At 25.9% G+C, this 23,066-nt stretch overlaps 10 protein-coding genes across 10 annotated transcripts; 6 read left to right on the top strand and 4 right to left on the bottom strand.

The window, feature by feature from the left end:
• Positions 1–6: 6 nt before the first annotated feature.
• Positions 7–1,516, bottom strand: T552_02908 (hypothetical protein). The gene is made up of 10 exons (XM_018371434.1): positions 1,348–1,516; positions 1,227–1,287; positions 1,065–1,168; positions 900–1,018; positions 686–854; positions 585–644; positions 477–542; positions 292–435; positions 149–254; positions 7–107 (listed from the first exon to the last, which is right to left on the bottom strand). Exons 1-10 carry the CDS (start codon positions 1,456–1,458, stop codon positions 49–51), a joined length of 999 nt encoding a protein of 332 aa, XP_018224875.1. The 5' UTR covers positions 1,459–1,516; the 3' UTR covers positions 7–48.
• Positions 1,517–2,623: 1,107 nt separating this feature from the next.
• Positions 2,624–5,381, top strand: T552_02907 (hypothetical protein; the record flags this gene model as incomplete). Its single annotated transcript, XM_018371433.1, has 16 exons — positions 2,624–2,728; positions 2,775–2,877; positions 2,919–3,006; positions 3,050–3,134; positions 3,179–3,272; positions 3,320–3,416; positions 3,459–3,562; positions 3,607–3,779; positions 3,826–3,943; positions 3,986–4,232; positions 4,277–4,404; positions 4,449–4,575; positions 4,626–4,719; positions 4,764–5,019; positions 5,069–5,167; positions 5,209–5,381. The coding sequence occupies 16 exons, from the start codon at positions 2,624–2,626 to the stop codon at positions 5,379–5,381; spliced, it is 2,091 nt and encodes a 696-aa protein (XP_018224874.1).
• Positions 5,382–5,729: 348 nt separating this feature from the next.
• T552_02906 (hypothetical protein) lies at positions 5,730–6,945 on the bottom strand. The gene is made up of 5 exons (XM_018371432.1): positions 6,874–6,945; positions 6,729–6,828; positions 6,412–6,684; positions 6,263–6,368; positions 5,730–6,221 (listed from the first exon to the last, which is right to left on the bottom strand). Exons 1-5 carry the CDS (start codon positions 6,900–6,902, stop codon positions 5,776–5,778), a joined length of 954 nt encoding a protein of 317 aa, XP_018224873.1. The 5' UTR covers positions 6,903–6,945; the 3' UTR covers positions 5,730–5,775.
• Positions 6,946–6,993: 48 nt separating this feature from the next.
• On the top strand, positions 6,994–9,725 carry T552_02905 (hypothetical protein). Its single transcript, XM_018371431.1, has 8 exons — positions 6,994–7,519; positions 7,562–8,134; positions 8,177–8,311; positions 8,356–8,658; positions 8,701–8,865; positions 8,911–9,193; positions 9,235–9,314; positions 9,360–9,725. The coding sequence occupies exons 1-8, from the start codon at positions 7,040–7,042 to the stop codon at positions 9,678–9,680; spliced, it is 2,340 nt and encodes a 779-aa protein (XP_018224872.1). The 5' UTR covers positions 6,994–7,039; the 3' UTR covers positions 9,681–9,725.
• Positions 9,726–10,060: 335 nt separating this feature from the next.
• Positions 10,061–13,054, top strand: T552_02904 (hypothetical protein). The gene is made up of 5 exons (XM_018371430.1): positions 10,061–10,280; positions 10,328–10,533; positions 10,575–12,056; positions 12,106–12,512; positions 12,561–13,054. Exons 1-5 carry the CDS (start codon positions 10,262–10,264, stop codon positions 12,925–12,927), a joined length of 2,481 nt encoding a protein of 826 aa, XP_018224871.1. The 5' UTR covers positions 10,061–10,261; the 3' UTR covers positions 12,928–13,054.
• A 27-nt stretch (positions 13,055–13,081) lies between these two features.
• T552_02903 (hypothetical protein) lies at positions 13,082–17,684 on the top strand (the record flags this gene model as incomplete). Its single annotated transcript, XM_018371429.1, has 17 exons — positions 13,082–13,162; positions 13,211–13,324; positions 13,368–13,688; positions 13,736–13,866; positions 13,909–14,239; positions 14,286–14,400; positions 14,472–14,771; positions 14,813–15,322; positions 15,365–15,614; positions 15,662–15,897; positions 15,941–16,080; positions 16,127–16,324; positions 16,372–16,512; positions 16,557–16,661; positions 16,704–16,947; positions 16,990–17,240; positions 17,289–17,684. 17 exons carry the CDS (start codon positions 13,082–13,084, stop codon positions 17,682–17,684), a joined length of 3,864 nt encoding a protein of 1,287 aa, XP_018224870.1.
• Positions 17,685–17,735: 51 nt separating this feature from the next.
• Positions 17,736–19,789, bottom strand: T552_02902 (hypothetical protein). Its single transcript, XM_018371428.1, has 7 exons — positions 19,619–19,789; positions 19,424–19,575; positions 19,220–19,379; positions 18,923–19,176; positions 18,680–18,880; positions 18,074–18,640; positions 17,736–18,024 (listed from the first exon to the last, which is right to left on the bottom strand). Exons 3-7 carry the CDS (start codon positions 19,236–19,238, stop codon positions 17,770–17,772), a joined length of 1,296 nt encoding a protein of 431 aa, XP_018224869.1. The 5' UTR covers positions 19,239–19,379; positions 19,424–19,575; positions 19,619–19,789; the 3' UTR covers positions 17,736–17,769.
• Positions 19,790–19,799: 10 nt separating this feature from the next.
• T552_02901 (hypothetical protein) lies at positions 19,800–21,463 on the top strand. The gene is made up of 4 exons (XM_018371427.1): positions 19,800–19,870; positions 19,918–20,356; positions 20,401–20,680; positions 20,723–21,463. Exons 1-4 carry the CDS (start codon positions 19,843–19,845, stop codon positions 21,425–21,427), a joined length of 1,452 nt encoding a protein of 483 aa, XP_018224868.1. The 5' UTR covers positions 19,800–19,842; the 3' UTR covers positions 21,428–21,463.
• A 46-nt stretch (positions 21,464–21,509) lies between these two features.
• Positions 21,510–22,122, bottom strand: T552_02900 (histone). Its single transcript, XM_018371426.1, has 2 exons — positions 22,059–22,122; positions 21,510–21,935 (listed from the first exon to the last, which is right to left on the bottom strand). The coding sequence occupies exons 1-2, from the start codon at positions 22,071–22,073 to the stop codon at positions 21,540–21,542; spliced, it is 411 nt and encodes a 136-aa protein (XP_018224867.1). The 5' UTR covers positions 22,074–22,122; the 3' UTR covers positions 21,510–21,539.
• A 280-nt stretch (positions 22,123–22,402) lies between these two features.
• On the top strand, positions 22,403–22,851 carry T552_02899 (histone H4). Its single transcript, XM_018371425.1, has 2 exons — positions 22,403–22,443; positions 22,488–22,851. The coding sequence occupies exon 2, from the start codon at positions 22,494–22,496 to the stop codon at positions 22,803–22,805; it is 312 nt and encodes a 103-aa protein (XP_018224866.1). The 5' UTR covers positions 22,403–22,443; positions 22,488–22,493; the 3' UTR covers positions 22,806–22,851.
• Positions 22,852–23,066: the final 215 nt, after the last annotated feature.

The raw sequence follows: 23,066 nt of genomic DNA, 5'->3' as shown, positions 1-23,066 counted from the left end.
ACATTTATATGCAAAAAATGCAATGTACTAATAATAATAAGTTACTAACTATAGTGCCTCAATTTGCTTGATTAGAAAAGTCTTTTCGTCATTAAACTGTTCATCATCTGTAATATATAAGAAAATTAATTACCCATTTTTTTAAAACCTTTACGATCATTATGAAAATTAGATAAAAAAATCAAGAGTTTATTTTTATTTTTAACAAGAATATTTAAAACTTGTTTCGTCTTATTCGGATTTGCAACGAAAACCTGGAAATAAGAAAAATAAAATAAAAAATAAACCTACTTTAAAAACATGAAATGCTTCGAACTGAATATTTCTACTTTTGTCACGCAATAAATTCATAATAAGCTTAAGATTTTCAGAGGATTGAATATACGTTGTCATAATATTAAAATTAGATCGTCCAAGAAGAATTTCACCCAAGAGCTTCATAAATCAATCAAAATGAAATTATTAAAAAATCATACCTTTATAGATTGTCGTTTTGTAACATAATTAGAAGAGTTCAAAAGATTAGTATATTTTTCAAAAAACTATATTATTATAAGATTTTCGTATAATATAAAGAACATTACATTGTCATAATTATTTTGTAAGAAATCAGCGGATATATTTTTATGTCGAATCAAAAGTTCCTATAAGAATTAGTATAAATAATACAACAAAAAGTATATACTTTAAAAGTTTGAAAAGCATCACTAGCTATGTCAAATGTCCCACTTTCAACATACGTAAAAAACTCCCAAAATACAGAGTTCCAGAGTACAATTTTTGCAAGTAATTCATGTTTGAAACATTCACGAAGTATAAGACCAGAATGAAGAGCAATTTCAGGAATCTGATAGCTAAAAATAATTATCATAAAAAAAATACAAGTAATATAATATTACCCTCTAACAAGAATGAAAAGAGTATCTTCTTTTGTAGCAAGATAATCAACAGTAGGATAACGAGTCCCGATTTGTCTTCTAAGAAAAACATTAAAAATAGATGTAACATCTTTTCTAGACTTCTAAAATAAACAAAAAATTAGCTAAAAATTTAAATGAAAATACTTCAAATTCAAGATGGCCAAAATTAACTACAAATAAATAAAGTAAATCCGTTTGATATACTTGCTGAGATAATTGTGTAACTTGATCAGGTACAGGATCAGTATCTACAAACATAAATATAATTTCAAAAACATTTTATATTAAAATAAAACAGTTCCATACCATTATCACCATATAATAATACTTTCATTGCTTGAAGACTCCGAGATACTTCCTCCTGCGCCTAAAAAGTTAGAAAACCTTCCTTTTTTAAAAATAGAAGAAAAAAAATCTTACAACATACTCTTTTTTTATCGGCCATAGATCCTAATGTTTCTAATCTTTGAATTCCATCTTTTACTCCACGCACTATATCTTGAACAGATTTTTGTCTTCTGTTAAAAAGAAACGCCATTTTTAGTAATTTATACCAAAATAGAAATCTTGAATTATAGACTTCTTATTTGTAATAGTACTTTAATTCTCTTTTTTTCTATTATATTATATTATAATCGCCGCTAAACATTTTAAAAGTACCTTTTCAAAAGTTTTAATAATTTATCATACAAATAAAAATTATAAAAAATATATAAAAAGTAAACGTTTAACCAATTTTTATGTCAAATAAAAGAAATATATTCAAAATTATAGATTAATTAATATATTTTGAAGATACAAATTATTTTCAACAAATTAATCATTTCTAAAAAAACTAATAAATACTAAAAACCTTCTAATAATATTTTGAAGGTTTTATATAATTTTTTAAAACATGCTTTTCTATTATTCATCATTTAATCTTTTCTTTATCGTTATTTTATGATCAAGCATTTTAGTTTCATAGTTATATAAAAATCTATTTTCAAAAATTAATATAATTTTTTAATACCATAAAAATATTTTATTTATAATGTCTAAACTTTTTGCCCTAGTTACTACAATATACTATTCTAAAACGTTTTTTTAAATTATTAAAATAAAACTTTAAAAAAAAATATATCTCTAATTTAATGTATAAAAAGATTAATCATTAAAATTAATCAAAATCTTATCTTATATTCGTTCTTTTATATTTATTTTAATTTCAATAAAACAATTAAAAGCTTTAACACTTATAAATTACTCTTTCAAAAAAAACTTAACTATAAAAAAAAATATAAATATTAGATGCATATACTATAAAAAAATAACTGTTAAAATATATTTGCATTAAATATTTTTAATTTTTTTGACAATTTAAAATTCAAATAAAATATCTAAATTTTATTTATAATTTATATAAAAAATAATTTAATAAAAACTCATAATTAAAAATTCAAGGAGTATATTCAAAAATTGAAGCCTTATTTCAAAACTAATATAAAGTTAAAAATTATTACTGATTATATATAATATCAAATTACAACACTTAAATTTATATAATTTAATAATTTACGTAAAAAATTGAAAAAATAATTAACTTATTTTTTTCATTTTCTCTAATATCAATACAACTTTAAATAAGTTAATTTATATTTTTATATATTTTAATACAACTCCCGATATTTCAAGAAACTTGTATTTTAGTGTTTTTTAATTATATGATTAAAAATGTCAAAATTGGACTTCCTTTTACCCTTAATTCATGCAAGTTATCAAAAGATGGAATAATAGGAATTGCATGTGGAACTAGGGTTCAACTTATTGTAAGTTTATACTCTAATCATTTTATGTCCAAAATTAACTCTTAAGTCATGGAATACTTCATTTCAATCACAAAAAAAGGATTTTCAAGTTCAGGACATAGATTTATCCTCATACTTTGAACTGCAGGAAAATACTTATATTTTTCACGGTAAATCATTTAAACTATTTACGTTTATTTAACGGAAATAGATAAAAAACATTTTTATCTTTCTGAATCATCAGATACCTTCATAAAGGAAATAGATTGGTCACCTACGGGGGTATCAGAATCAAAGAAGTTAAATTCAAATCTTTGCTATTGTTTTCTAATTAATCAATAGTTGCGTACTTGCTATATTAACGTCAAAACACGTTGTCTATATCTTTAAGCCATACAAAAACCCATATTCAAATAAATGGGTTCTCGTATATTCAAAACGATTTAATAGTTATTACACTAATATAGAAAGCTACACAACATTTCTAAAATTGCTATAAAATATTTGTTCAATTCCTCAAAACCAAACACTAATATAACTAATTTTTTAAGATCAAGAGCACGATGTAAATGATTATGATGTTCTAACGCGCCTTTCTCTTACTATTTTAAGGTATTTTATGGTCACCAACACTTTATACACAGGAACGAAAATGGGGAAAATGCTACCTGGGTATAGGAAATGAATATGGTGAAATTGAACTTTGGAGGTAATATAAACGCTGTTTGTTATAATTTATAATATAGAAAAGCATATCTTCAGATGAAGCTATTCTAAGTTTAAAGTTAAAAGTTTTAGAAACATGGGTAACAAAACTTTCTTTTTCTCCATGGATGCAAGAAAGTGTTAATACATGTAATATCATAAAATACTGAGATCTATATAATAATATACTCAAGACTGCACCTTATTATCCGTATCTGGCGAATCTGGACCTACAAGAATTATAAAACTATCAGTATCTATAAATAATGAAAACGTTTATTTAATCTCTCCTTCTATAAAAAAATTATATATAGATAATAATGAATTTGAGACGCCTTCCAACAATTCTTTATGGCTTCTTCAATCAGTATATTTCTACAAAAATGTCATTTATTTATTATTAACGTATACAGACAATATTATATCTAATTTTAATACATGTTGAACGAATCTCGGTTTTTCAATGTTCAGCAACATTTGATCCTATCTTCATAAAATATTTACATACAGAGACTTTTTTACAAGCTTCAGGTAGTAAACGATTAAAAAACTGATATGGATTCATAACTTCAGGAACATCTATTATATATAATGGTATAGATCCTATTGGATTTTTAGTGGCATATCATAATGGCCTTATACAAACATTTACTTTTTCGAAACTTTCTAATGAAATAGAGCCTATTACTAATAATATTACTTTAAAACTCAAAGGACAACTTTCTGATTACATACAAACGAACAATTTCTCAGGATTTGATATTAGAATATATGGACTATCGTCATTTCCTCCATTTCTATATCAAATTTTTATTTGCGAGTAAATCATATATATTTTTTATTTTTCTTCTAATAAAAATCAAGAATCATACCATCAGATGAAATAAGATATATTACAAATAGGCAGGCAGAAGCAAATCTAGTATTTTTGGAATCATCAAATATTTCTAATGAAAAAATTTTAGAAGTTGTAGAACAATATGCCATATCAAGTAAAATTTACTAATAATTCAGCATTAAAAACTAATTTTATTAGATACTCGTTTTTCGACAACATGCATGCTTTGGGATATAGGCTTATCTAAATTTTTTAGTACATCATATAAGGAAATAAATTTTTTAAAATGCTTTGATCACTTGAAAAAATTTAATAAAGAAATATCGTACATAATCATGATTTTTTTATATAATAATTCTAATAACAAATTATTAGTAATGAAACATGCCAAACTATACCTGATAAATTATTTAATTCAGAGTTTTTAAATTCACAGAGATTATTAAATTCAATTATAAATATGTTTAAAGTATTGGTAAAATATACTGACATGGCTAAACTAATTATAATGAGATGAAAAAAGATCTAGAAATTATCTATCACACAATTATATCTAATCTTCAATCTCATTTAATAATAACGATTTTATCAGAGTCTAATTATTTTCACCAACATACATCATGCTCTCTTTTGACATCCAAAGAAAGAAAGTTAATCATGCTTTACTGCTCATTTGTCATAAATTATTTTCCAAATGACGATTTACTTTTAAATCTTTTAAAAGTTTGGAAAAAACACTTTCTATCATCTGAATTATTACAAATTCATGGTAATAACAAATTCAGTTATTTTCAGGTAATTTAATATAAATATTCTAGATTGGGAAATAAATACAGAGGAGTACTGTAACATTTGCAAGTCAAACATACCATTTAAAAATGTAGAATTTGGAACATGTGAAAAAAAGCATACATGGCGTAATAACACTTCTTTTCTATATTAAGTCTAAAAAACTTAGCAAGGTGCTCTATAACTTTATTTACTCTAATGGATGCATCCCCAAAAACTTGTCAAAATTGCTCAAGAAAGTGTATTTCTTTTTCGAATCGAGACCATTCATTTGTGTCAAAATTGATAGATGCATGTGATATATGCTTTTATTGTGGTGGAAGGTGGTATTCGAAAATATAAAAGTAGGAAGTAACTAATCTTTTTATCACTGATTTTTTTAGTTTTTAGAGGAATTTCTAACTCTAGTGTAAACTATATATAGTTTTTATCAGATACATTAAATACAATCTATTGACAAATATGTTTTCAAAAAGGACTTAAAAATGATAATTGTAATACTATATATTATGGAAATAAATGATAATTATTTTCAAATAAAAAATATTTAAACATTGAAAAATATTCATAAATAATCAAGTAAATTTCATATATATTTAGATTAATATTATATATTTTCCCATAAATAATATCTATAAAATTAAACTTCAAACATAAATAAAAATCAAATAAAAAATGCAAAAATTGCTTCAGTGCAATGCAAATTTCCAAAATTATACCATAAAAATACAATACATTACTCATATTTATTAACATATTCAGGATTATACTGAGAACTATATTTCCCTACAATCTTATACTCAGTAATATATTGATTAGAAAAATCACTCATTGATTGTAATTTTCTTTTTTCTTCAAATTCTCTAGATAAACGTGTTCCTTCTAATGCTTTATCTTTATTTATATCTTTATGCGCTTTATCTGATGTAGAAGATCGAGTATACTCTTCATAAGATGTTTTACGGGAATGATTATATTCATCTAAAGGATTACATGCTTTTTTGTTCAAATCAAGATCTTTTATTTTCTTTTTCTGTTTAAGATATGATTGCATAGCTGTAAGAGGATCGTTAAAATCTTTTATACTATTCTGGATCCTCATATCTCTTTCAATAGATTGTTGATCCTTTTTTCTTTGTGCTGATGATTGTAAACTCAAATGAGAATACCATGGAGACATTTCTAAATAGAATTATAAAAAATAAAAAAAAGGGCCAAAAAACCTTTCGATGAATTACTTAACTGCATAGTAATAATGTCATTCCATTTTTTATCAGCATCTGCCTTTTCTTTCTCATATTCAGGATTACTATAATCCGTATGAACTTTCTATCAAAAATTAACAAATTTATAATTTTTAATTAAAAAATACTCCCGATTCAAAATCTTCCCAAAAATTAATATGTTTATTCTGGGATGGTTCACGTCTCCTTTTAAGCTCTTTATCTAACATTGCTATGTTATCATTTTTCTTTCTTTTTCTTTCATTTTTTAATAAATGAACATCAGAATCCTTCGTAGACTGATTATGAGCTCTATCGTTGTCTAAAGAATTCCCATTTAAATGTTCTATCCTGTCTTCAATCACTTCAGATTCTCTAAATCCTGATCGTTCTCTCAGAATTTTTAAACGTCTTTTCCCATCCTAAACAAATAAACAAACTGCCGAATAAAGGAAGTGTTAAAAACAGCCTCACGCATACGCATTTCCTTTTCTTCTTCTTTCTTTCTAGCTAAGGCTTCATCTCTCCGAACTTTCTCAATATTACTCTTATTATAGACATTCCAACTATACCCTCTTATTAAAACAAAAAAACAACTAATAAGCCTTTACCTTTTATGATGAAGAATATTTAGAGGCATTTTATATAAATCTTATCAAATCTTTCAATAATTAACGCTTATTTAAAAAATAACATTATTTAAAGGTTAACATTTAAATCGACCTCTCGAATTCGAAAGTTGTCAATATCCATAAAAATCTGTATATTTATGTGAAAATGAATAAAAACAGACCAATACAGGAATACAAAGATAAAAATCTTAGTAGTATTTACAATGACAATCGACAATCAAATAATATTTTGTCAAACTATTCTGTAAATAAAGAAAAAAAGCAAGGAGGAATATATACCATTATAAAAACACCAAAAACTCAAGAACAAATAGAGTTGACTAATTGTTTAGCAGTGTCTGCATATGACTTTAAAGATAATACATATGTAATATGTGATGATTTTTATATTTTTAGCACCAAAGTTGTTGCAGAAATGAAACAAGGGCATATTGGTGCGAGTCTTATACAAAGAGATTGGGCACAATGGTCTCTTGGGCAATCCGTATCAGTGGCATCATATGATCCATTTATTAATGAAATTATGTATATGGAATCGATGGATTTAGAAATAGGATTTGTTCCAGGTTTTCGCACAACAGAGGAACAATTTGATGGAGAAATGATGGCAAAATGGTTTGCAAGGGTATTATTTAAAAAAATTATGTTAATATATTAAAAACGATAGTGTTTTCAAAATCAGATTCTTACATTAGAACAAAAAATAATTTTTGATTTTAAATCATATAATATAAAAGCAGTGGTAAAAAATATAAGATGTATAAAAGTGTCTATCAATGAAAAAAAAAAAGCAGAAGATATGGAAATTTCATCTAATTCATATACACGAGGAATTCTTACTTTACATACTTCTATCAATATATATAAAACAGGAAATTCCAATATAAAAATAAAAGCATCAACAAAGAGACCTAATGCAAATTCTATTATTCAACCTAACTTTAAATTCGAGGATATGGGTATAGGAGGATTAGATAGTGAATTTAGTGCTATTTTTCGTAGAGCATTTGCATCCAGAATATTCCCATCAGGATTGGTTGATAAACTTGGTATTCAGCATGTAAAGGGAATCTTACTATATGGCCCCCCAGGGACAGGAAAAACTCTTATGGCAAGACAGATAGGTAAAATGTTAAATGCTAGGGAGCCTAAAATAGTGAATGGGCCAGAAATCTTAAATAAATTTGTTGGACAAAGTGAAGAAAATATAAGAAAACTCTTTTTTGATGCAGAAAAAGAAGTAATATATTGACATATTTTCGACAAAACCTAATGTTTAAAGTATAAAGAGAAAGGCGAAGATTCAGGTCTTCATATAATAATTTTTGATGAATTAGATGCCATATGTAAACAAAGAGGAAGCAGAAATGATGGTACTGGAGTAGGCGATTCTGTTGTAAACCAACTATTAACAAAGGTAATACTACTAAAACTATATTTTCAAATTACTGATATTTTTAGTTGGATGGCGTGGATGTACTTAATAATATTCTGATAATTGGAATGACTAATCGACTTGATATGATAGATGAAGCTCTTTTGAGACCTGGACGTCTAGAAGTTCACATGGAAATTTCATTGCCAAATGAACAAGGAAGGAAACAGATTCTCAAAATACATACATCAAAAATGAAGAAAAATGAAGTCATAGATCGTGATGTGGATTTAAACGAATTGGCTACGTTAACTAAGAATTTTTCAGGAGCCGAAATATGCGGTTTAGTAAAAAGTGCAAGTAGTTTTGCGTTTAATAGACATGTTAAAGTATTTTCAGTACATTTTAGTTTATATTTTTCATTATATTAGGTAGGAACTGTCGCCGGAGTATCAGAAGATGTAGAAAACTTGAAAGTAAATAGAATGGACTTTATAAACGCTTTAAAAGAAGTAAAACCAGCATTTGGTATTAACGAGGAAGAATTAGAACAATCTATTCGCAACGGGATAATTAAATTCTCTTCATATATAGAAGTTTGAATATATTATTTATTATTCATACTCTAACTACAACTTTAGGATATTTTAAATGAAGGAAGGCTTTTTGTTGAACAAGTTCGTAAAAGTGAAAGAACACCATTAATTAGTCTTTTATTACATGGCCCTCCAGGGTCTGGAAAGACAGCACTAGCTGCAACAATTGCACTCGCATCAGAATTTCCTTTTATAAAATTAATTTCACCAGAATCCATGATTGGATTTTCCGAAAGTGCTAAAGTATCAGCATTAGGGAAAATATTTAATGATAGCTACAAAAGCCCATTAAGCGTAATCGTTGTCGATAATATTGAAAGGCTTTTGGGTATTAAATAATTTTATTATTTATTTATACTAATAAGTTAGATTGGGTGCCCATTGGACCACGTTTTTCTAACACTGTTCTTCAAACATTAATGGTATTATTTAGAAAACAACCTCCAAAGGTATAAAAATAAAAGACTATCGCAATTCATAATAATATTTAATAGAATAGAAGGCTTCTTATTATCGTAACATCATCAGAAAAAACAGTCTTATCACATATGGGCATTTTTTCTTCATTTGACGCGAATATACCAGTTCCAAACATTTCATCTTTGCATGAATTAGATACTGTTTTAAGACATTTAGAAATCCTATCTGATACAGAGCGCGACCTAGCTCTAAAATCTATTAAAGAAATTCATCCTTCAGAAGAAATTAGTATAGGAATTTCTAGGATTATATCTATAGTTGAAACTGCAAGACAAGATGAGGAATATGCTGAAAGATTAGTAGAACTAATTATTAAAGCTATTGCATCAAATTGATAGAAAATATATCTAATAACATAAACAGAGATCCAAGTATTAATATATTCTTATGATAATATTGTCATAAAATAGAATTTAAGATTTGTAAATCAAGGCCTTTTATTAAATGAGAACATAAAACCGGAATTCCAATATTCTAAAAATATATAATTTTAATGAGTTTAGAATTTTGAAAACTCGAAATGTCATAATCTTTTTATATATACAAATTAAATAATATATAAATATTTTTAAATAGATTTTTTTCATAGAAAATTTAAACATATTTTTTAATTTTAATTTGCAACTTTTGGACCCAAATTTTGAAAATGAGAGAATATTTTCATATTTTTTTTTCTTAATTATCACTTTAAATTTTAATATTTAATAAAAATTCAATCCCATTATATTTCGAAATCACTAAATTGATAAAGGTGAACCATATTTAATCTTTAACAAAAATTTATCTATATTAACAAGAAATTATATTAAAATATGAAGCTGCTTTACATATAAAGAATTTAAAATTGAAACTATTGAAAAGAATTCATGTTAAAAGAAATAAATTAATAAGTACTTGTAATATAAAATAATCTAAAATGCATAAGTTTATTGCAGGTATTTATTTTTCTTTATATTGTTCTAATATATAACATATATTTTAGATTTAAATTTGTTATATGAAATAGTAGTTGCGGCAGATACTTCTAAACAAAGGGGATCTTTTCTTGCAATATTTGAAGCATATGATACTGTTTTAAAAAGGGAAAATATAGATTCAACCAATGATCGTGTGTATTATAAATTTCTTTTAAAACTTGTACAAGTACAAGGAGAAGGATGGGAATATAAATTCAGGTCTTTAATAAAGGTAATAACAATAAAAAAATAACTTTATACAAACGTTATTAGAATATGGGCATTGACTTTAAGCCAATAAAGAAAATAACTCCAGAGAATAGTATTTTAGATCATAAAAACAGAGACGCAGATCGCACATTTACTCCTAACAGTGAAGAATCATCAAAAAGCTTAAAAGATTTTTTTTATAGTTCAGACGAAATATCCAATAGCTCCTTAACTTCACAAATAACCAGGAGCTCGCCTATTACTACTAAGTCTTTGCAAAAAGAAAATGCTAAAATATCAACATATAATAACAATATTATAAAAAATGCAAAACATGCAGAATATATTTATAACGAACTCTGTATACCAATAAAACATAAATATTTTAACATCTGGATTAAGAAAACTGAAAATATTTGCGACTATTTTCAATCTATGTATTCTAAGGCTATTTTACATGATTCATATATTTTGTCTTTCCAAGCACTAGGAATCTGGCACCAAAAATCATTGTATCTCAAGAAAAAAAGAAAAAATGCGGAGAATGCAGGAAATTATGTATTAATGGAAAAAAGTTTCATAAAATGGCTAAAGATGTTTTATAAAAAAAAAAAAAAGTATCAACAATTATATAATTTCATACTAATGAAAATTTTCTTAAATGCATGGCGAAAAATATGGATAATGCAATATAAAATAGCTGCATTGCATTTTCTATCTTTTTCATTTTCTATATGGAAAAAAAAACTATTAATACAAAAAAGCATAATGTACAAAGCAATAGAATGGCAAAGACAACATCTTTTAAGGCACATATTTATTAGTTGGTTTACTAAAACTTATCTAGACAAATTTAAAGTAAATAAAAGTTCAAAGAAAAAGCATGATACTTTTCTATTATGGAAATCACAACTTCAATTAATATATAAAAAAAACGAGATCACAATTAAAAATTATTCAAAAAAAATAATAAATTATTATTACAAATTATGGTTTCAGAAATCAAAAAAAATTTACGAAAACATGATTAAAGCAATTGCTTTATCGAATAATATCAATATAATCAAAATCTTTCATACGTGGAATATAAAATATAAAATTGAAATATCAAAAAAAGAATTTTTATCTTTTAAAAATAAATCTCTTTATAAAAAATATTTTTTAGACTGGAAAAAAAAGACAGAAGATATACAATTAGCATCTAATTTTTTCAACTATACACTTTTACGCTTAACATTTATAAACTGGCGTCAAGTGCTTCATCTTAATATTTTATTAATTAAATTGGAAAACAAATTAAGGAGAAAAATTATATACAAATGGATTCTAAAAGAAAGATTGATTTTGTTACTTCGAGTAAGAGGGCGTAGACTATACTATTTAACTTTTTATCTTTGGAAAAGATATTATCGCGCATTAGATGATAAAAATAACCTGCTAATTTCCATATTAAGAAATAAAATTAATCACAGAATTAAAATTGCTACTTTTTTAGAATGGATTGAAAAACTCAACTTTTTAAGTAAAAGTAAAAAAAACGCAAAGGCAATTATTTATAATTCTAATTAATTTATGTTCTAATGCACTTATCTAGGAAATATATTCTGTTAATATAAAAAGAAACATTATTAATGCATGGAGAAAAAAAAATATCAATATTCAAGAAAATAACGCTACTGCAAAATATAAAAGCAATTATTTCTATGCGAAGCATAGTATTGTTCATTGGAAAGAAAAACTTCATAAAAGAATTAAAGCTCGAGAACAACATGTCAACTTATTCATCTATAATCATAATCTTAAACTTTGCTATAGAACTATTATGCATTGGCAATATTATTTTAAAAATATCGTACTAAATTATGATGTCGCTCTTAAATTTCGTGCCAGTAAGTATCAATGCCTTATAATACAATTTTTTAGTATTTGGACAAATAAATATAAAAATCTCGATATAATACTTATACAAACTCAAAAAGAAAAAAACTTAAAGGACATTAGGTATGTTGAAATTCTATTTTTCTTTTAAAAGTCTTATCGATTTTTTAGATTATACTTTATAAAATGGAAAATAAAACAAAATATTATACTTTCTATGAATAATAACGCTCTAGTTATTTTAATAAGAAAGAATCATACTCTTATGAAGAAGTACATTAGAAAATGGGAATTACATATATTACAATTACGGGGGCCAGAAATTCAAGCACATCTTTTCAAAAAAAAACAAAATGAATTATTTATGAAAAAAACATTTCATTTTTGGAAACAACAGTTTAAAAAAAAATATATACCAGGAAAAGAAAACACAAAAAATGATGATTCTACCTTATTTGAAAACTCATCAAATATTATATCTTATAATAGTTTCACATTGTCACCTATTTTAAACAAATTACGATTTACAAAGCTCTAAATATTGAAATCAAATACTAAGAACTCAATTAAATAGCTTGAAAGAGCATAGGGATTTTTTCATAATATTTAACATATATAATAATAAAACTATATTTTAAAATTTAAATTTCTTATCGATCAGATATTTTTTCACGACAAAGTATTATTTAATTATGCCAAGCATTTGCCCTGGAGCACCTTTGGCCTCCTATCATGCTTTTTCTGCAGTAGTCTATAATAACAGGACGTTTGTGGTACATTTTTTATTTAAAAATAATATTAAATCCAATTTAACAAAATAGGCATATGCTTCAGGAACATCAGTACCCATTTTTATTAATGGAAAAAAGATAACCCAGATATTATCTGTTGAAAAAGAGATTACTGCTATCGCTATTGATAAGAGATCAGGAAAAGTAAAATACTTACAATTAGAAAACTGATAATTAAAAGAATAAGATTTGCGTGTCCAGTAAATCAAATATATACATATTTGATATTGTTAAAGAAATAGAATTTTTTGTATGGAGATCTAAAAACATAGACGTTAAACTAAATAGCATAAAGTGGAACTTAAAATTAACATTTACTATTAATAATGAAACCATATCTACTTTATCATGGGGTGATAGGGACGAAATTTTAATCGGAGGTACATGTTTAAATTTATATTCTTCAAATATAAAAGACGGAACAATAATTTGGTCTCAAAAACTTTCTCGTCCAGTCGTTTTTGCTATAATATCCCCAGATGCTAGATTAATTGCCAGTATTTCAGAGGTATAAGAAACTACTAGTGATTAAAATTAAAAATCTAAATAAGGAAGGCTGATTGTTTTATAAAAATATGGAAAATGCCACCTTTGCATGAACCTATGGAATCACTTAGGCTTATTTATCTACCACATCCCAAGCCCATAACTTCTATAAAATGGAAAGAAAAATCTTATAATGATCAGTATTTTAATTTTTTTTTAAAGTCGACTTAATAATTTAATAGGACAATTAATAATATATTATATTCTATATCACAAGACAAAATATTACGTATTTGGATACAAGAAAATTTACCAGAATCATACGTATTTAGATTATCATACATCATAGATGTTAGAAATAATGCATCGTTATTTGAGATACCATCAAATAATCTTGGAGAGGATTCATCTTGTTTAATCATTGATAATGATATCTTGACATTATCTTTACAACATATATCTAAAAATTCATCCAACGAAGAAATAGATAAATTAATTAATATAAAAAACAGAAGCGCAGATATTTGTTTAGCATTTGATAATAATGGTCAAGTCTGGGCATTTGCTATATTGGTCAGATAAAATCAATACTTTAAATATATTCTTATAATTTTTATAGGCACACAATAATGGTGTTAATTCAGAAATCGAAATAGTACCAATTTCTTCTACAAAAAAATCAAATCTTCGCATTTCTGAATCCTTAAGGCATGTAGAATATTTTGCCATTCCAGGTAGTGAACAAGAAAACATGAAAGGCATATTACCTAATTATATAAGAAATAAACTAATGTTTTTTCTAAAGTGAACATTGACTTATACTTTTTATATTTCGGTGAAAATATTGATGTTTATCAAATAAATTTTTTAGATTTTATAAGCTCTACTCAAAAACGTAAATTCGACTTTCAAACTACATGGACGGGTCATAACAATCATATAAATTCTTTGATAAAATCTCCAAAAAATAAAATATTATTTTCAAAGACCGTGGATGGAACTATGATTATCTGGAAAATTAAACATTTTAACAAATCTGAAAATCTTGAAAAATTATTTAGTCTACAACTAAAAGATTCTCCTACACATATAATAATATTTAATGGTAAATAAATAATATTTTTTTTTAATATTGACTTTAAAAAGAAAGAAATTATATCATTTTAAACTTCAAAAATATTTCAATTTTAGAAATTAAGAAAAAAAGTACAAATATAATAGCTACATGCGAAGATGTTCCGGTTGACATTATATTATGTTTTATGCAATTAAAAAATCCTCTAAATTTACCTCAAAGTTCATTCAATGAAACATACTTCTTGGCTATTACAGCGTCAAAAAAAGTATGGATATGGAAGTTATCGAAAGTTAGCAAAAAAGAAAATAGCAAACATATAAATATAGAAAAAATTCAAGAATTCTCTTTATTTTATAAAAATGATTTGCATTTAGCATTACCAATAAATCAAATAGAACGAAATTCCTATTTTCAAAAAGAAATCTTCATTACTATTTCTGTTATCGGTCAATTAAAAATATGGTCTAAAAAAATTTCAAAGGATGGGAAACTATATATTTTACCTGAAATTAAATCTTTAGAAACCAAAATACCAAAACCAAAAATAATAAAAGAATTTTCAAAAAAACTTGCTATAGGTTCGTAATTTTGTATTTCCTAATATTTACTAATTTTTTTAGTATGTCAAAAGGGAAAAGAACTTACAATTTGGGATATTCGGTCTTTAGAATTTTCTGAAATTGAAGAATGTAGATATTACTTTTCCACAGAAAGTGAAATATCTAATTTAGATTGGACATGCACAAAGAATTCGCAATTAATACTTGCTCTGTGCTTTAAATATAAGGTTATTCTTATTTGTCAAACAAGTCATAATTATGAAAATAAACAAAAATCTTGGTTTCTCTTTAGAAGTTTTGATATATCTAAGTAACTCTAACCATAAACAATAAAATAGAATTTAATATAATATATAGTTTAATGAATAGCTCGATACAACATTTAATTTTTTTAAATAATATGACATTAATTGTTGGAAGCAAAAACCAACTATTTTTATACAATAAAGCAAATGATAATATTGATACCATTAATGTACCTCATAAAACAAGTGAAAAACACATGCTGCCTAAAAACATAATGCTTCTTAATACTATATTACCAGTATATCATCCTCAATTCCTTGAACAATTATTGTTAATAGGTATTATTGGTTAAAATGTTTACTTAAAACTGATGTATTTAAGGAGATATAGAAAATGTAAAAACTATACTAATTAATTTATACAAAATTCTAGATTCTTTTGAAAAAAACTATGCAATAAATGAAAATAAAATCGAAATCAAAAATAGCTTCTTAGAAATACCAATTGATGTCTTTTTAAAAAAAAAAGAAGTGAACTTGTATAAATTCTAAAATTATATTTATTAACAAGTTTTAGAAAAATCAGTATAACAAAAAACAATCTAATTTTCATCAACTTTTTAGTACTGAAGATGAAAATATAGAAACCATTGATCGGATTCCTTTTGAAAGATTATTATCTCGGATTAATGATTGTCTATTATCCTATACCATTACTAATCTTAATACCTCTGAACAACATCACTTAATTTCTTTAATAAAATCTATAAAAAACGTATAAAAACAATACATTCTAAATAAAATGTTACTCATCATTTATAGATTGAATTGCACAAAAATTCTATTGATACTAATGGGATTCGTTACTATTTATTTTTTTTGAAAAATTTATATCTATTTAATAATGAAAAGGTTAATATATCAATGAGAGAAACATTATGGGCTTTTCATAGCGATTCTCAAGTATTTTATTATGCTATTAATTAACTTATTCTAAGAATTTTAAGGAAACTTTGTTACATCTTATTAATCAAGAATATGAGAAAAATCTTACTTATATTCAAATACATAGTTCCTATTGTTTTTTTTGGCTTAAAAATAGAGAAAATTTGGTAAAAATATTGCAATATTCTTTTTTGAAACTAATCAACAAGAAACTTCAAATGGAGACGTTAGCATATAAAAAATATGTAATAAATGACAAAAATCCAGAATTTTGCTCATTATTTTATATCGCTTTAAGGAAGAAAAATGTACTACTCTCATTATGGAAGATGGCTACTGGGCACTCTAATCAAAAAATTATGATAAACTTTTTATCAAATGACTTTTCTCAAACTCGTTGGAAAATAGCAGCTCAAAAAAATGCATTTGTTCTTTTAGGAAAACACCGTTATGGTATGATAAATTTACTTATATTGCAAAAGATAATACTTCTAGAATACTCTGCCGCATTCTTCCTTCTTGCAGATAAATTGCAAAATGCTGTAAATATATGTGTAAAAAACTTACAAGACATTTCTCTTGCAATTGCTATATCTAGAGTATATGAAGGAGATGATAGCCAAACATTTAAAAATCTTTTAACGACTTATATTATTCCAGATGCAATAAAATTTAATGATAGATGGATAGCTTGCTGGGCATTTTGGATTCTGGGGAAAATAGACCTTTCTATTAAAAGTCTTGTTGTAATTATTTTTATATTTTTAATTTTTCATTATTAACAAACGCTATAGCTTCCCTTAACTTCATTGCTAGAAAAGAATTCTGAAAACATAATTCCAATTAATTCCAAAGAAATGTTTGAAGGAGATCCAAGTCTAATTATCTTATATAAAGAATTAAAAAGTAAAAGTTTGCAAATATTTAGAAATCCAGTTATTTCTCAATATCAAGAATTTAAATTTATACTTTATGTAGCTCATCTTTATACTTATATAGGCTGTGATATGCTTGCTCTTAATCTTATACAAGGATGGAATTTTGAAAACCAATTCTTACCAAATTGTAAAAAAACTTATAAAGATTTATATCCAAAAATTGCATCAGATAATCTTAACAATAATACTATACTAAATACACTATCAATTACAAAAGAATACGAACCAAACTTAAACACATTTCATTTTTAGTCTGTACATAATTATAGTCCAAAATTATTGTTTTCAAATAAAATTACATTTATAGCAATAATAATATACCAATTAAAACTATAATTTATCTAACTTTGTTTCTAGATTTCAAAAGACAATAATTTCCGTATATTCTTCGACTAAATTTAGAAGGAATCCACAAAATACGACTATATATTTTTGTAGAGGATGCATCTAAAAAATTCATACAAAATATTTTCTTCCACTTTTCTTCATTTTTTAAATATCTTGGCTCTATAATATCTTCTGTCGAATTTTGAAAGGAATAACGTGCAAAAAAATCTGTATCTACTAAATAGTCACACTGACTAATATCAGTCTATTAAACAGATTAGTAAATCAATGATTTCAATATATATTAAACAAACATATTTTCCCCATTCTTCTATATTTAAATCATTCATATTAGATGGAATTAGCCACATACCACTTCTCCATCCATCTTTATTTGAAATGAATTCCCCAGGAAGAAGTCCTGTAAACCTACTTTTAATAAACTTAACACTAATATTGTCTGGAACAAAAAAAGATGATGGAAAACGATGCCATTCTTTACCAATGCATAGTATACTCCCAAAATTATCACTAACAGAGGGTATTTTCATATACACAGACATATGTGCGCTATATACATCTATAATTAATAAAATTCTTAAAAATGATATCACCAAAACAGATGCAGAAATAAAAATATGAATATATCTTAATATGCAAGATATATACCTAGAGTTGTTATAAGATTTAATCAATGATAATAACCGAGAAATAGCGACAGATGCATTCAAACATATAAAAGGATATATAGGAAAAAAAAAACGCTCTTCTTTGTGTGGTTGAATAGTAAATATAAAAAACCAAAGATAAAAAGGACTAATAATGGATAAAAGAAATCCCTTTTTGACAATATTTAAAGAAAACCGAGAAAAATAAAAAAACTACCAAATTAGCAGAAATCAAGGTAAGAAAAAAATCACCATAATAGGCAGAGATAAAAAACATAATATAAAAACTCCATTAAAGTTTAAAAGTAAATTTAAAAAATAAAACCACCACGGTTCTACACCAAAAATTTCAGGTCCTTTTCCTTTAGCATTAAACACATTATATTTAATAATATTTAACGGAACAATTTGAAATTTTCTATAAGCTAAAGAATCAACCAAGCAAACAAATGCCTAATATTATGATAAATTAAACATTATTAAGATAAAACATACCAATATAATAAAACAAACAAATATCGCTTTCAAATATTTCAAAAATACTTGTTTTAATGGAATATTATATATAGACATCAAGAATTCATAAAAAATAATAGGAATAGTAAGAATTAGCGAGAATGGCCATCCAACAATACCACCCAAAAAGAACCAAAATATAATTTCAATAGTTCTTTTTTGCAATGCCGATTTTAAAAAAACAGATAACCCAAGCATAGATGTATACATTGCAAAAGTAGATGGCAAAAATGCTATTATACAGTAAACATAATTTTTTTTTTTTAATAAAACTACCTGTAGACGCATTAAACATCCCTGCAGAAGTAATTGTAAATAGAAAATAAAAAAAGCCTATTTCTTTTCCAAGAACATCAATTATAGATAGACAAAGCTTCGTCTCAGATAAAGCACATAATATTGCAAAGACAAAACGGATAAAAAAAAACTCAGTTATCTAAAGATATTGTCTTATTCAAAACATACTAAATATAAAAATACCCGCTGAAATCCAAGACTTTTAGGAACTGCTCCAATAATTGAATGAAGTAAAATATAAAACCAACTTCTAATACAATATTCACCAGAATATTCCCATGTTTGAAACCCATAATCATGAAGAATATAATGAAGAGGTTCCCAATAATTATAAACTAGAAAATCAACTCATAATTATTCCCTTAAAAATTATATCACCTTCATCACAATCATGAATAATAGAATACCAAGCAGCTAAAAGTCTTGGAATAAGATTTATCAAAAATAAAGCCCATCTAAGACTTATAAGAATCAAATAAACATAAATCTTAAGGAAAAATTCCTTTTCATAATTTTTTAAGATTTTAATGTTAAAAACTTAACGATTTTAACATCCTCCCAACGACTTATTAAAAAAATCTTAAGACCTACTCTAAAAAACTATGGAAAACTTGTCAGGAGAGGATCAAGGCATATATTCTTATATAAAATGTTATATTTTTGCTAATAAATATTAGAAAAAGATGAAAATCAAGAGTCAGAAGGGATTCTACAAAAGCAGAATGAAATAAAGAAAGATCATATATTTCATATACCAGGCCTTTTTCTGCTTGAACATCCTGAAGAAAAGGAAGGAAGTTGTGATAGAGTTGAGACGTGCGAAAAACTAGGAGAATATGCTGATAAGGATTCAAATATTTTTATAGAAAAGAATCTAGTAATAAATGATTCAGAAAAAATAGAAATTGAGGAAAAAGAAAAGGCAATTGAACTTGATAGTATTGATAAGGCGATTTTAAATAAGGATATGATTGTTGAATATGATTCAGAAAGTCTTGAATCATCAGATTCAGAAAATTCCGAGTCAGGGTTAAAAAGCGAAAAAAAAAAAGTTAAGTATTTTGGATCATCAGTAGATTCAGATTATGAAAGTCCAGAGGAAGGCATATGTGATAAGTAGATAATTTTCAGTGATTTATTTTTTTATAACTTAATTATAGTATAAAAGATATACATGATAAAAACAAAACACTTTCAAATGATGAAAAGAGTAATAATGTATTTGAATTTCCAAAAACAAAAAATGAGATTCTTTATAAAAACATAGAAATAAAGAAACTGGATGTTGTAATAACTGATAATATTCCAATTGAATATCTCGGGGAGATATCTCAAATCGTAGACAATATCGTTGTTATTAAATCGTTCGTATTTGATGAATATAAAGTCTTAGATGAAGAAACATTGTTAGTGTTGGAAAATCGTTCTATTTTGGGACTTGTATGAGAATATTTATAGATTCTTTTGATCTAATAAAAACAGATTTTTGAAGTTTTTGGACGAGTTTCACAGCCTTTATATTCTGTTAGACTTGATTCTCAAGAAAAGATTGACAAAGAAAAAATTAGCATAGGTAAAAAAGTTTATATTGTTCCGGAATACAGCAAATATATTTTTACAAAAGAATTAAAAACAAATAAAGGAAGCGATGCAAGCAATATTCATGATGAAGAAGTTGATGAAAATGAGCAAGAATTTTCGGACGACGAAGAGGAAATGAAACATAAATCATTAATTAAAGGTGAAAAATCTCATTATGAAAATAAAATCACATCTCAAAACTTTACAAAACACAAAAATTCGCAAAACAATATAAATATATCATATAATACACCCAAATCTCACATATCTCTTTCAGATCCAAACACTATTCATCCATCTCATTCATATATTAATAATCAACCAATAAATACACAATTCCAACCATTTTATAGCCATCAACATATCAACAATCATCAATTACTTTTTTTCAAAAATCACCTACAAAATAATACTATATCATCTCAACAATCATGGCCTACACCATTATCTTATTCCTTTTCATCTATCCATCAGGAAAATAATCAAGGGGCTTCTTTCAACACTTATTCACAAATACAACATTCTACATTCAATCAACTCCTTAATCCTCTACATCCTACATCTACAACAAAAAACATGTATTTACCATCCAATATTCATCAATAAACTTTTTTCAAAAACATTTAACATAAAAAAATCCAATCATGTTTAAAAATTATATACATGAAAAACTCAAATTTACAACTCAATAATCTGCCACAAACATTAAACTAATGATTTACGACCGTTCTCCACGAAGACGACGCGCAAGTTGCATATCTTTAGGTTGAATCGTCACACGCTTTCCATGAATAGCACATAAATTAGTATCCTCAAACAATGATACAAGATAAGCTTCTACTGCCTCTTGTAATGCACCAATAGCAGACGATTGAAACCTCAAATCCGTCTTAAAATCTTGTGCAATTTCCCTAACTAAACGTTGAAATGGAAGCTTTCTAATCAATAATTCCGTAGATTTTTGATATCTTCTAATTTCACGAAGTGCAACCGTTCCTGGACGATAACGGTGAGGTTTCTTAACACCTCCTGTTGTTGGTGCTGATTTCCTCGCTGCTTTAGTAGCTAACTGTTTCCTTGGTGCTTTTCCTCCTGTAGATTTCCTTGCTGTTTGCTAATATCAAAAATTAACCAAAATCCCCAAATAATCAAAAAAAAAACGCAACACGCTCGAATGAATCATCTATTCATTCTAAACACCATATATATGCGCATCTTTTTCACTCGCCTTACTCACCTTAGTACGCGCCATTTTCTTTACTCAATACTCAGTATTGTACACATCAAAAATAGCCTCGGACTATATGCGCCCTCCCCATCAAACCTTTCCATAGCAACACCATAGCAACACCATAGCAACGCCATAGCAACGCTCATGAATCCTCGATAATGATGCCTTGGAATGTAGTCAAGACCTAATATAGTAAATAAGGAATTTTTTACGCTTAAATTAACACGGGTTAACAACGATTTTTTTGATGGTTGCTGGGTACTCGAAGACTGATAAGGGAGACGGCGACAAAGAAAAACACGGGAATTAATAAAAAATTAAAGAGAATAATATTAAAAGAATAATATTAAAAAAAAAGGAATTCACTAGAGATAATAAATAAGATTAATAGGTTATAAATTAATAAGAATAAAGAGTAAATATTAAAGAGATCAGTGAGAAATGTCAGGAAGAGGAAAAGGCGGTAAAGGGTTAGGAAAAGGAGGAGCGAAGCGTCATAGGAAGATTTTAAGAGATAATATTCAAGGTATTACGAAGCCAGCTATTCGACGTTTAGCGCGTCGTGGAGGAGTTAAACGTATTTCGGCCTTGATATATGAAGAGACACGAGGAGTCTTGAAAGTGTTCTTAGAGAGTGTTATTAGAGACGCAGTTACATATACGGAACACGCGAAACGCAAGACAGTTACGAGTTTGGATGTGGTATATGCGCTTAAGCGACAAGGAAGAACGATTTACGGGTTCGGTGGTTAAAGATTGATAGATTTAAAGAAAGTTTGCAATAAATATGTATTTTTATATCCATTGTTTTTTTTCTGTGGACATTTATATGTAAACATTCATGTATTAAAAATAGATGTCTCTAGAAATTTTAATTCTGATTATCGTGTGATTAGATAATAAATTGAAATTTGGGATTAAAAAAATGTTTTTGTTTTGAAAATGTACATTTTCAAGTTTTAAAAGAATGTTTATGTGTGAAGAAATATGCTATGGATTACAATGTTCGCGTGA

The sequence above is a fragment of the Pneumocystis carinii genome (genome assembly GCF_001477545.1).
Source record: "Pneumocystis carinii B80 chromosome Unknown supercont1.13, whole genome shotgun sequence".
NCBI lineage: Eukaryota > Fungi > Ascomycota > Pneumocystomycetes > Pneumocystales > Pneumocystaceae > Pneumocystis > Pneumocystis carinii.
This window is presented reverse-complemented; position numbering and strand designations above follow the sequence as displayed.

Bases quoted from the DNA above. Each gene is read 5' to 3' on its own strand.
- T552_02908 (XM_018371434.1), bottom strand. From the start codon at position 1,458: ATGGCGTTTCTTTTTAACAGAAGACAAAAATCTGTTCAAGATATAGTG. The intron at 1,288-1,347 runs GTATGTTGTAAG...CTAACTTTTTAG, and splicing joins CTATGGCCGATAAAAAAAGA to GCGCAGGAGGAAGTATCTCG. The intron at 543-584 runs GTAATGTTCTTT...ATAATAATATAG, and splicing joins TACAAAATAATTATGACAAT to TTTTTTGAAAAATATACTAA.
- T552_02906 (XM_018371432.1), bottom strand. From the start codon at position 6,902: ATGCCTCTAAATATTCTTCATCATAAAAG. The intron at 6,829-6,873 runs GTAAAGGCTTAT...AAGAGGGTATAG, and splicing joins AATATTCTTCATCATAAAAG to TTGGAATGTCTATAATAAGA. The intron at 6,222-6,262 runs GTTTTTTGGCCC...AATTCTATTTAG, and splicing joins GTTAAGTAATTCATCGAAAG to AAATGTCTCCATGGTATTCT.
- T552_02905 (XM_018371431.1), top strand. From the start codon at position 7,040: ATGAATAAAAACAGACCAATACAGGAATACAAAGATAAAAATCTTAGT. The intron at 8,659-8,700 runs GTATTTTCAGTA...TCATTATATTAG, and splicing joins CGTTTAATAGACATGTTAAA to GTAGGAACTGTCGCCGGAGT. The intron at 9,315-9,359 runs GTATAAAAATAA...AATATTTAATAG, and splicing joins TTAGAAAACAACCTCCAAAG to AATAGAAGGCTTCTTATTAT.
- T552_02904 (XM_018371430.1), top strand. The intron at 12,057-12,105 runs GCAATTATTTAT...GCACTTATCTAG, and splicing joins AAAGTAAAAAAAACGCAAAG to GAAATATATTCTGTTAATAT. The intron at 12,513-12,560 runs GTATGTTGAAAT...TCGATTTTTTAG, and splicing joins AAAAACTTAAAGGACATTAG to ATTATACTTTATAAAATGGA.
- T552_02902 (XM_018371428.1), bottom strand. The intron at 18,881-18,922 runs GTATGTTTTATC...TCATAATATTAG, and splicing joins TTGTTTGTTTTATTATATTG to GCATTTGTTTGCTTGGTTGA. The intron at 18,641-18,679 runs GTGATTTTTTTC...CTAATTTGGTAG, and splicing joins TTTTATCTCTGCCTATTATG to TTTTTTTATTTTTCTCGGTT.
- T552_02901 (XM_018371427.1), top strand. From the start codon at position 19,843: ATGGAAAACTTGTCAGGAGAGGATCAAG. The intron at 19,871-19,917 runs GCATATATTCTT...AATAAATATTAG, and splicing joins CTTGTCAGGAGAGGATCAAG to AAAAAGATGAAAATCAAGAG. The intron at 20,357-20,400 runs GTAGATAATTTT...ACTTAATTATAG, and splicing joins GAGGAAGGCATATGTGATAA to TATAAAAGATATACATGATA.
- T552_02899 (XM_018371425.1), top strand. From the start codon at position 22,494: ATGTCAGGAAGAGGAAAAGGCGGTAAAGGGTTAGGAAAAGGAGGAGCG.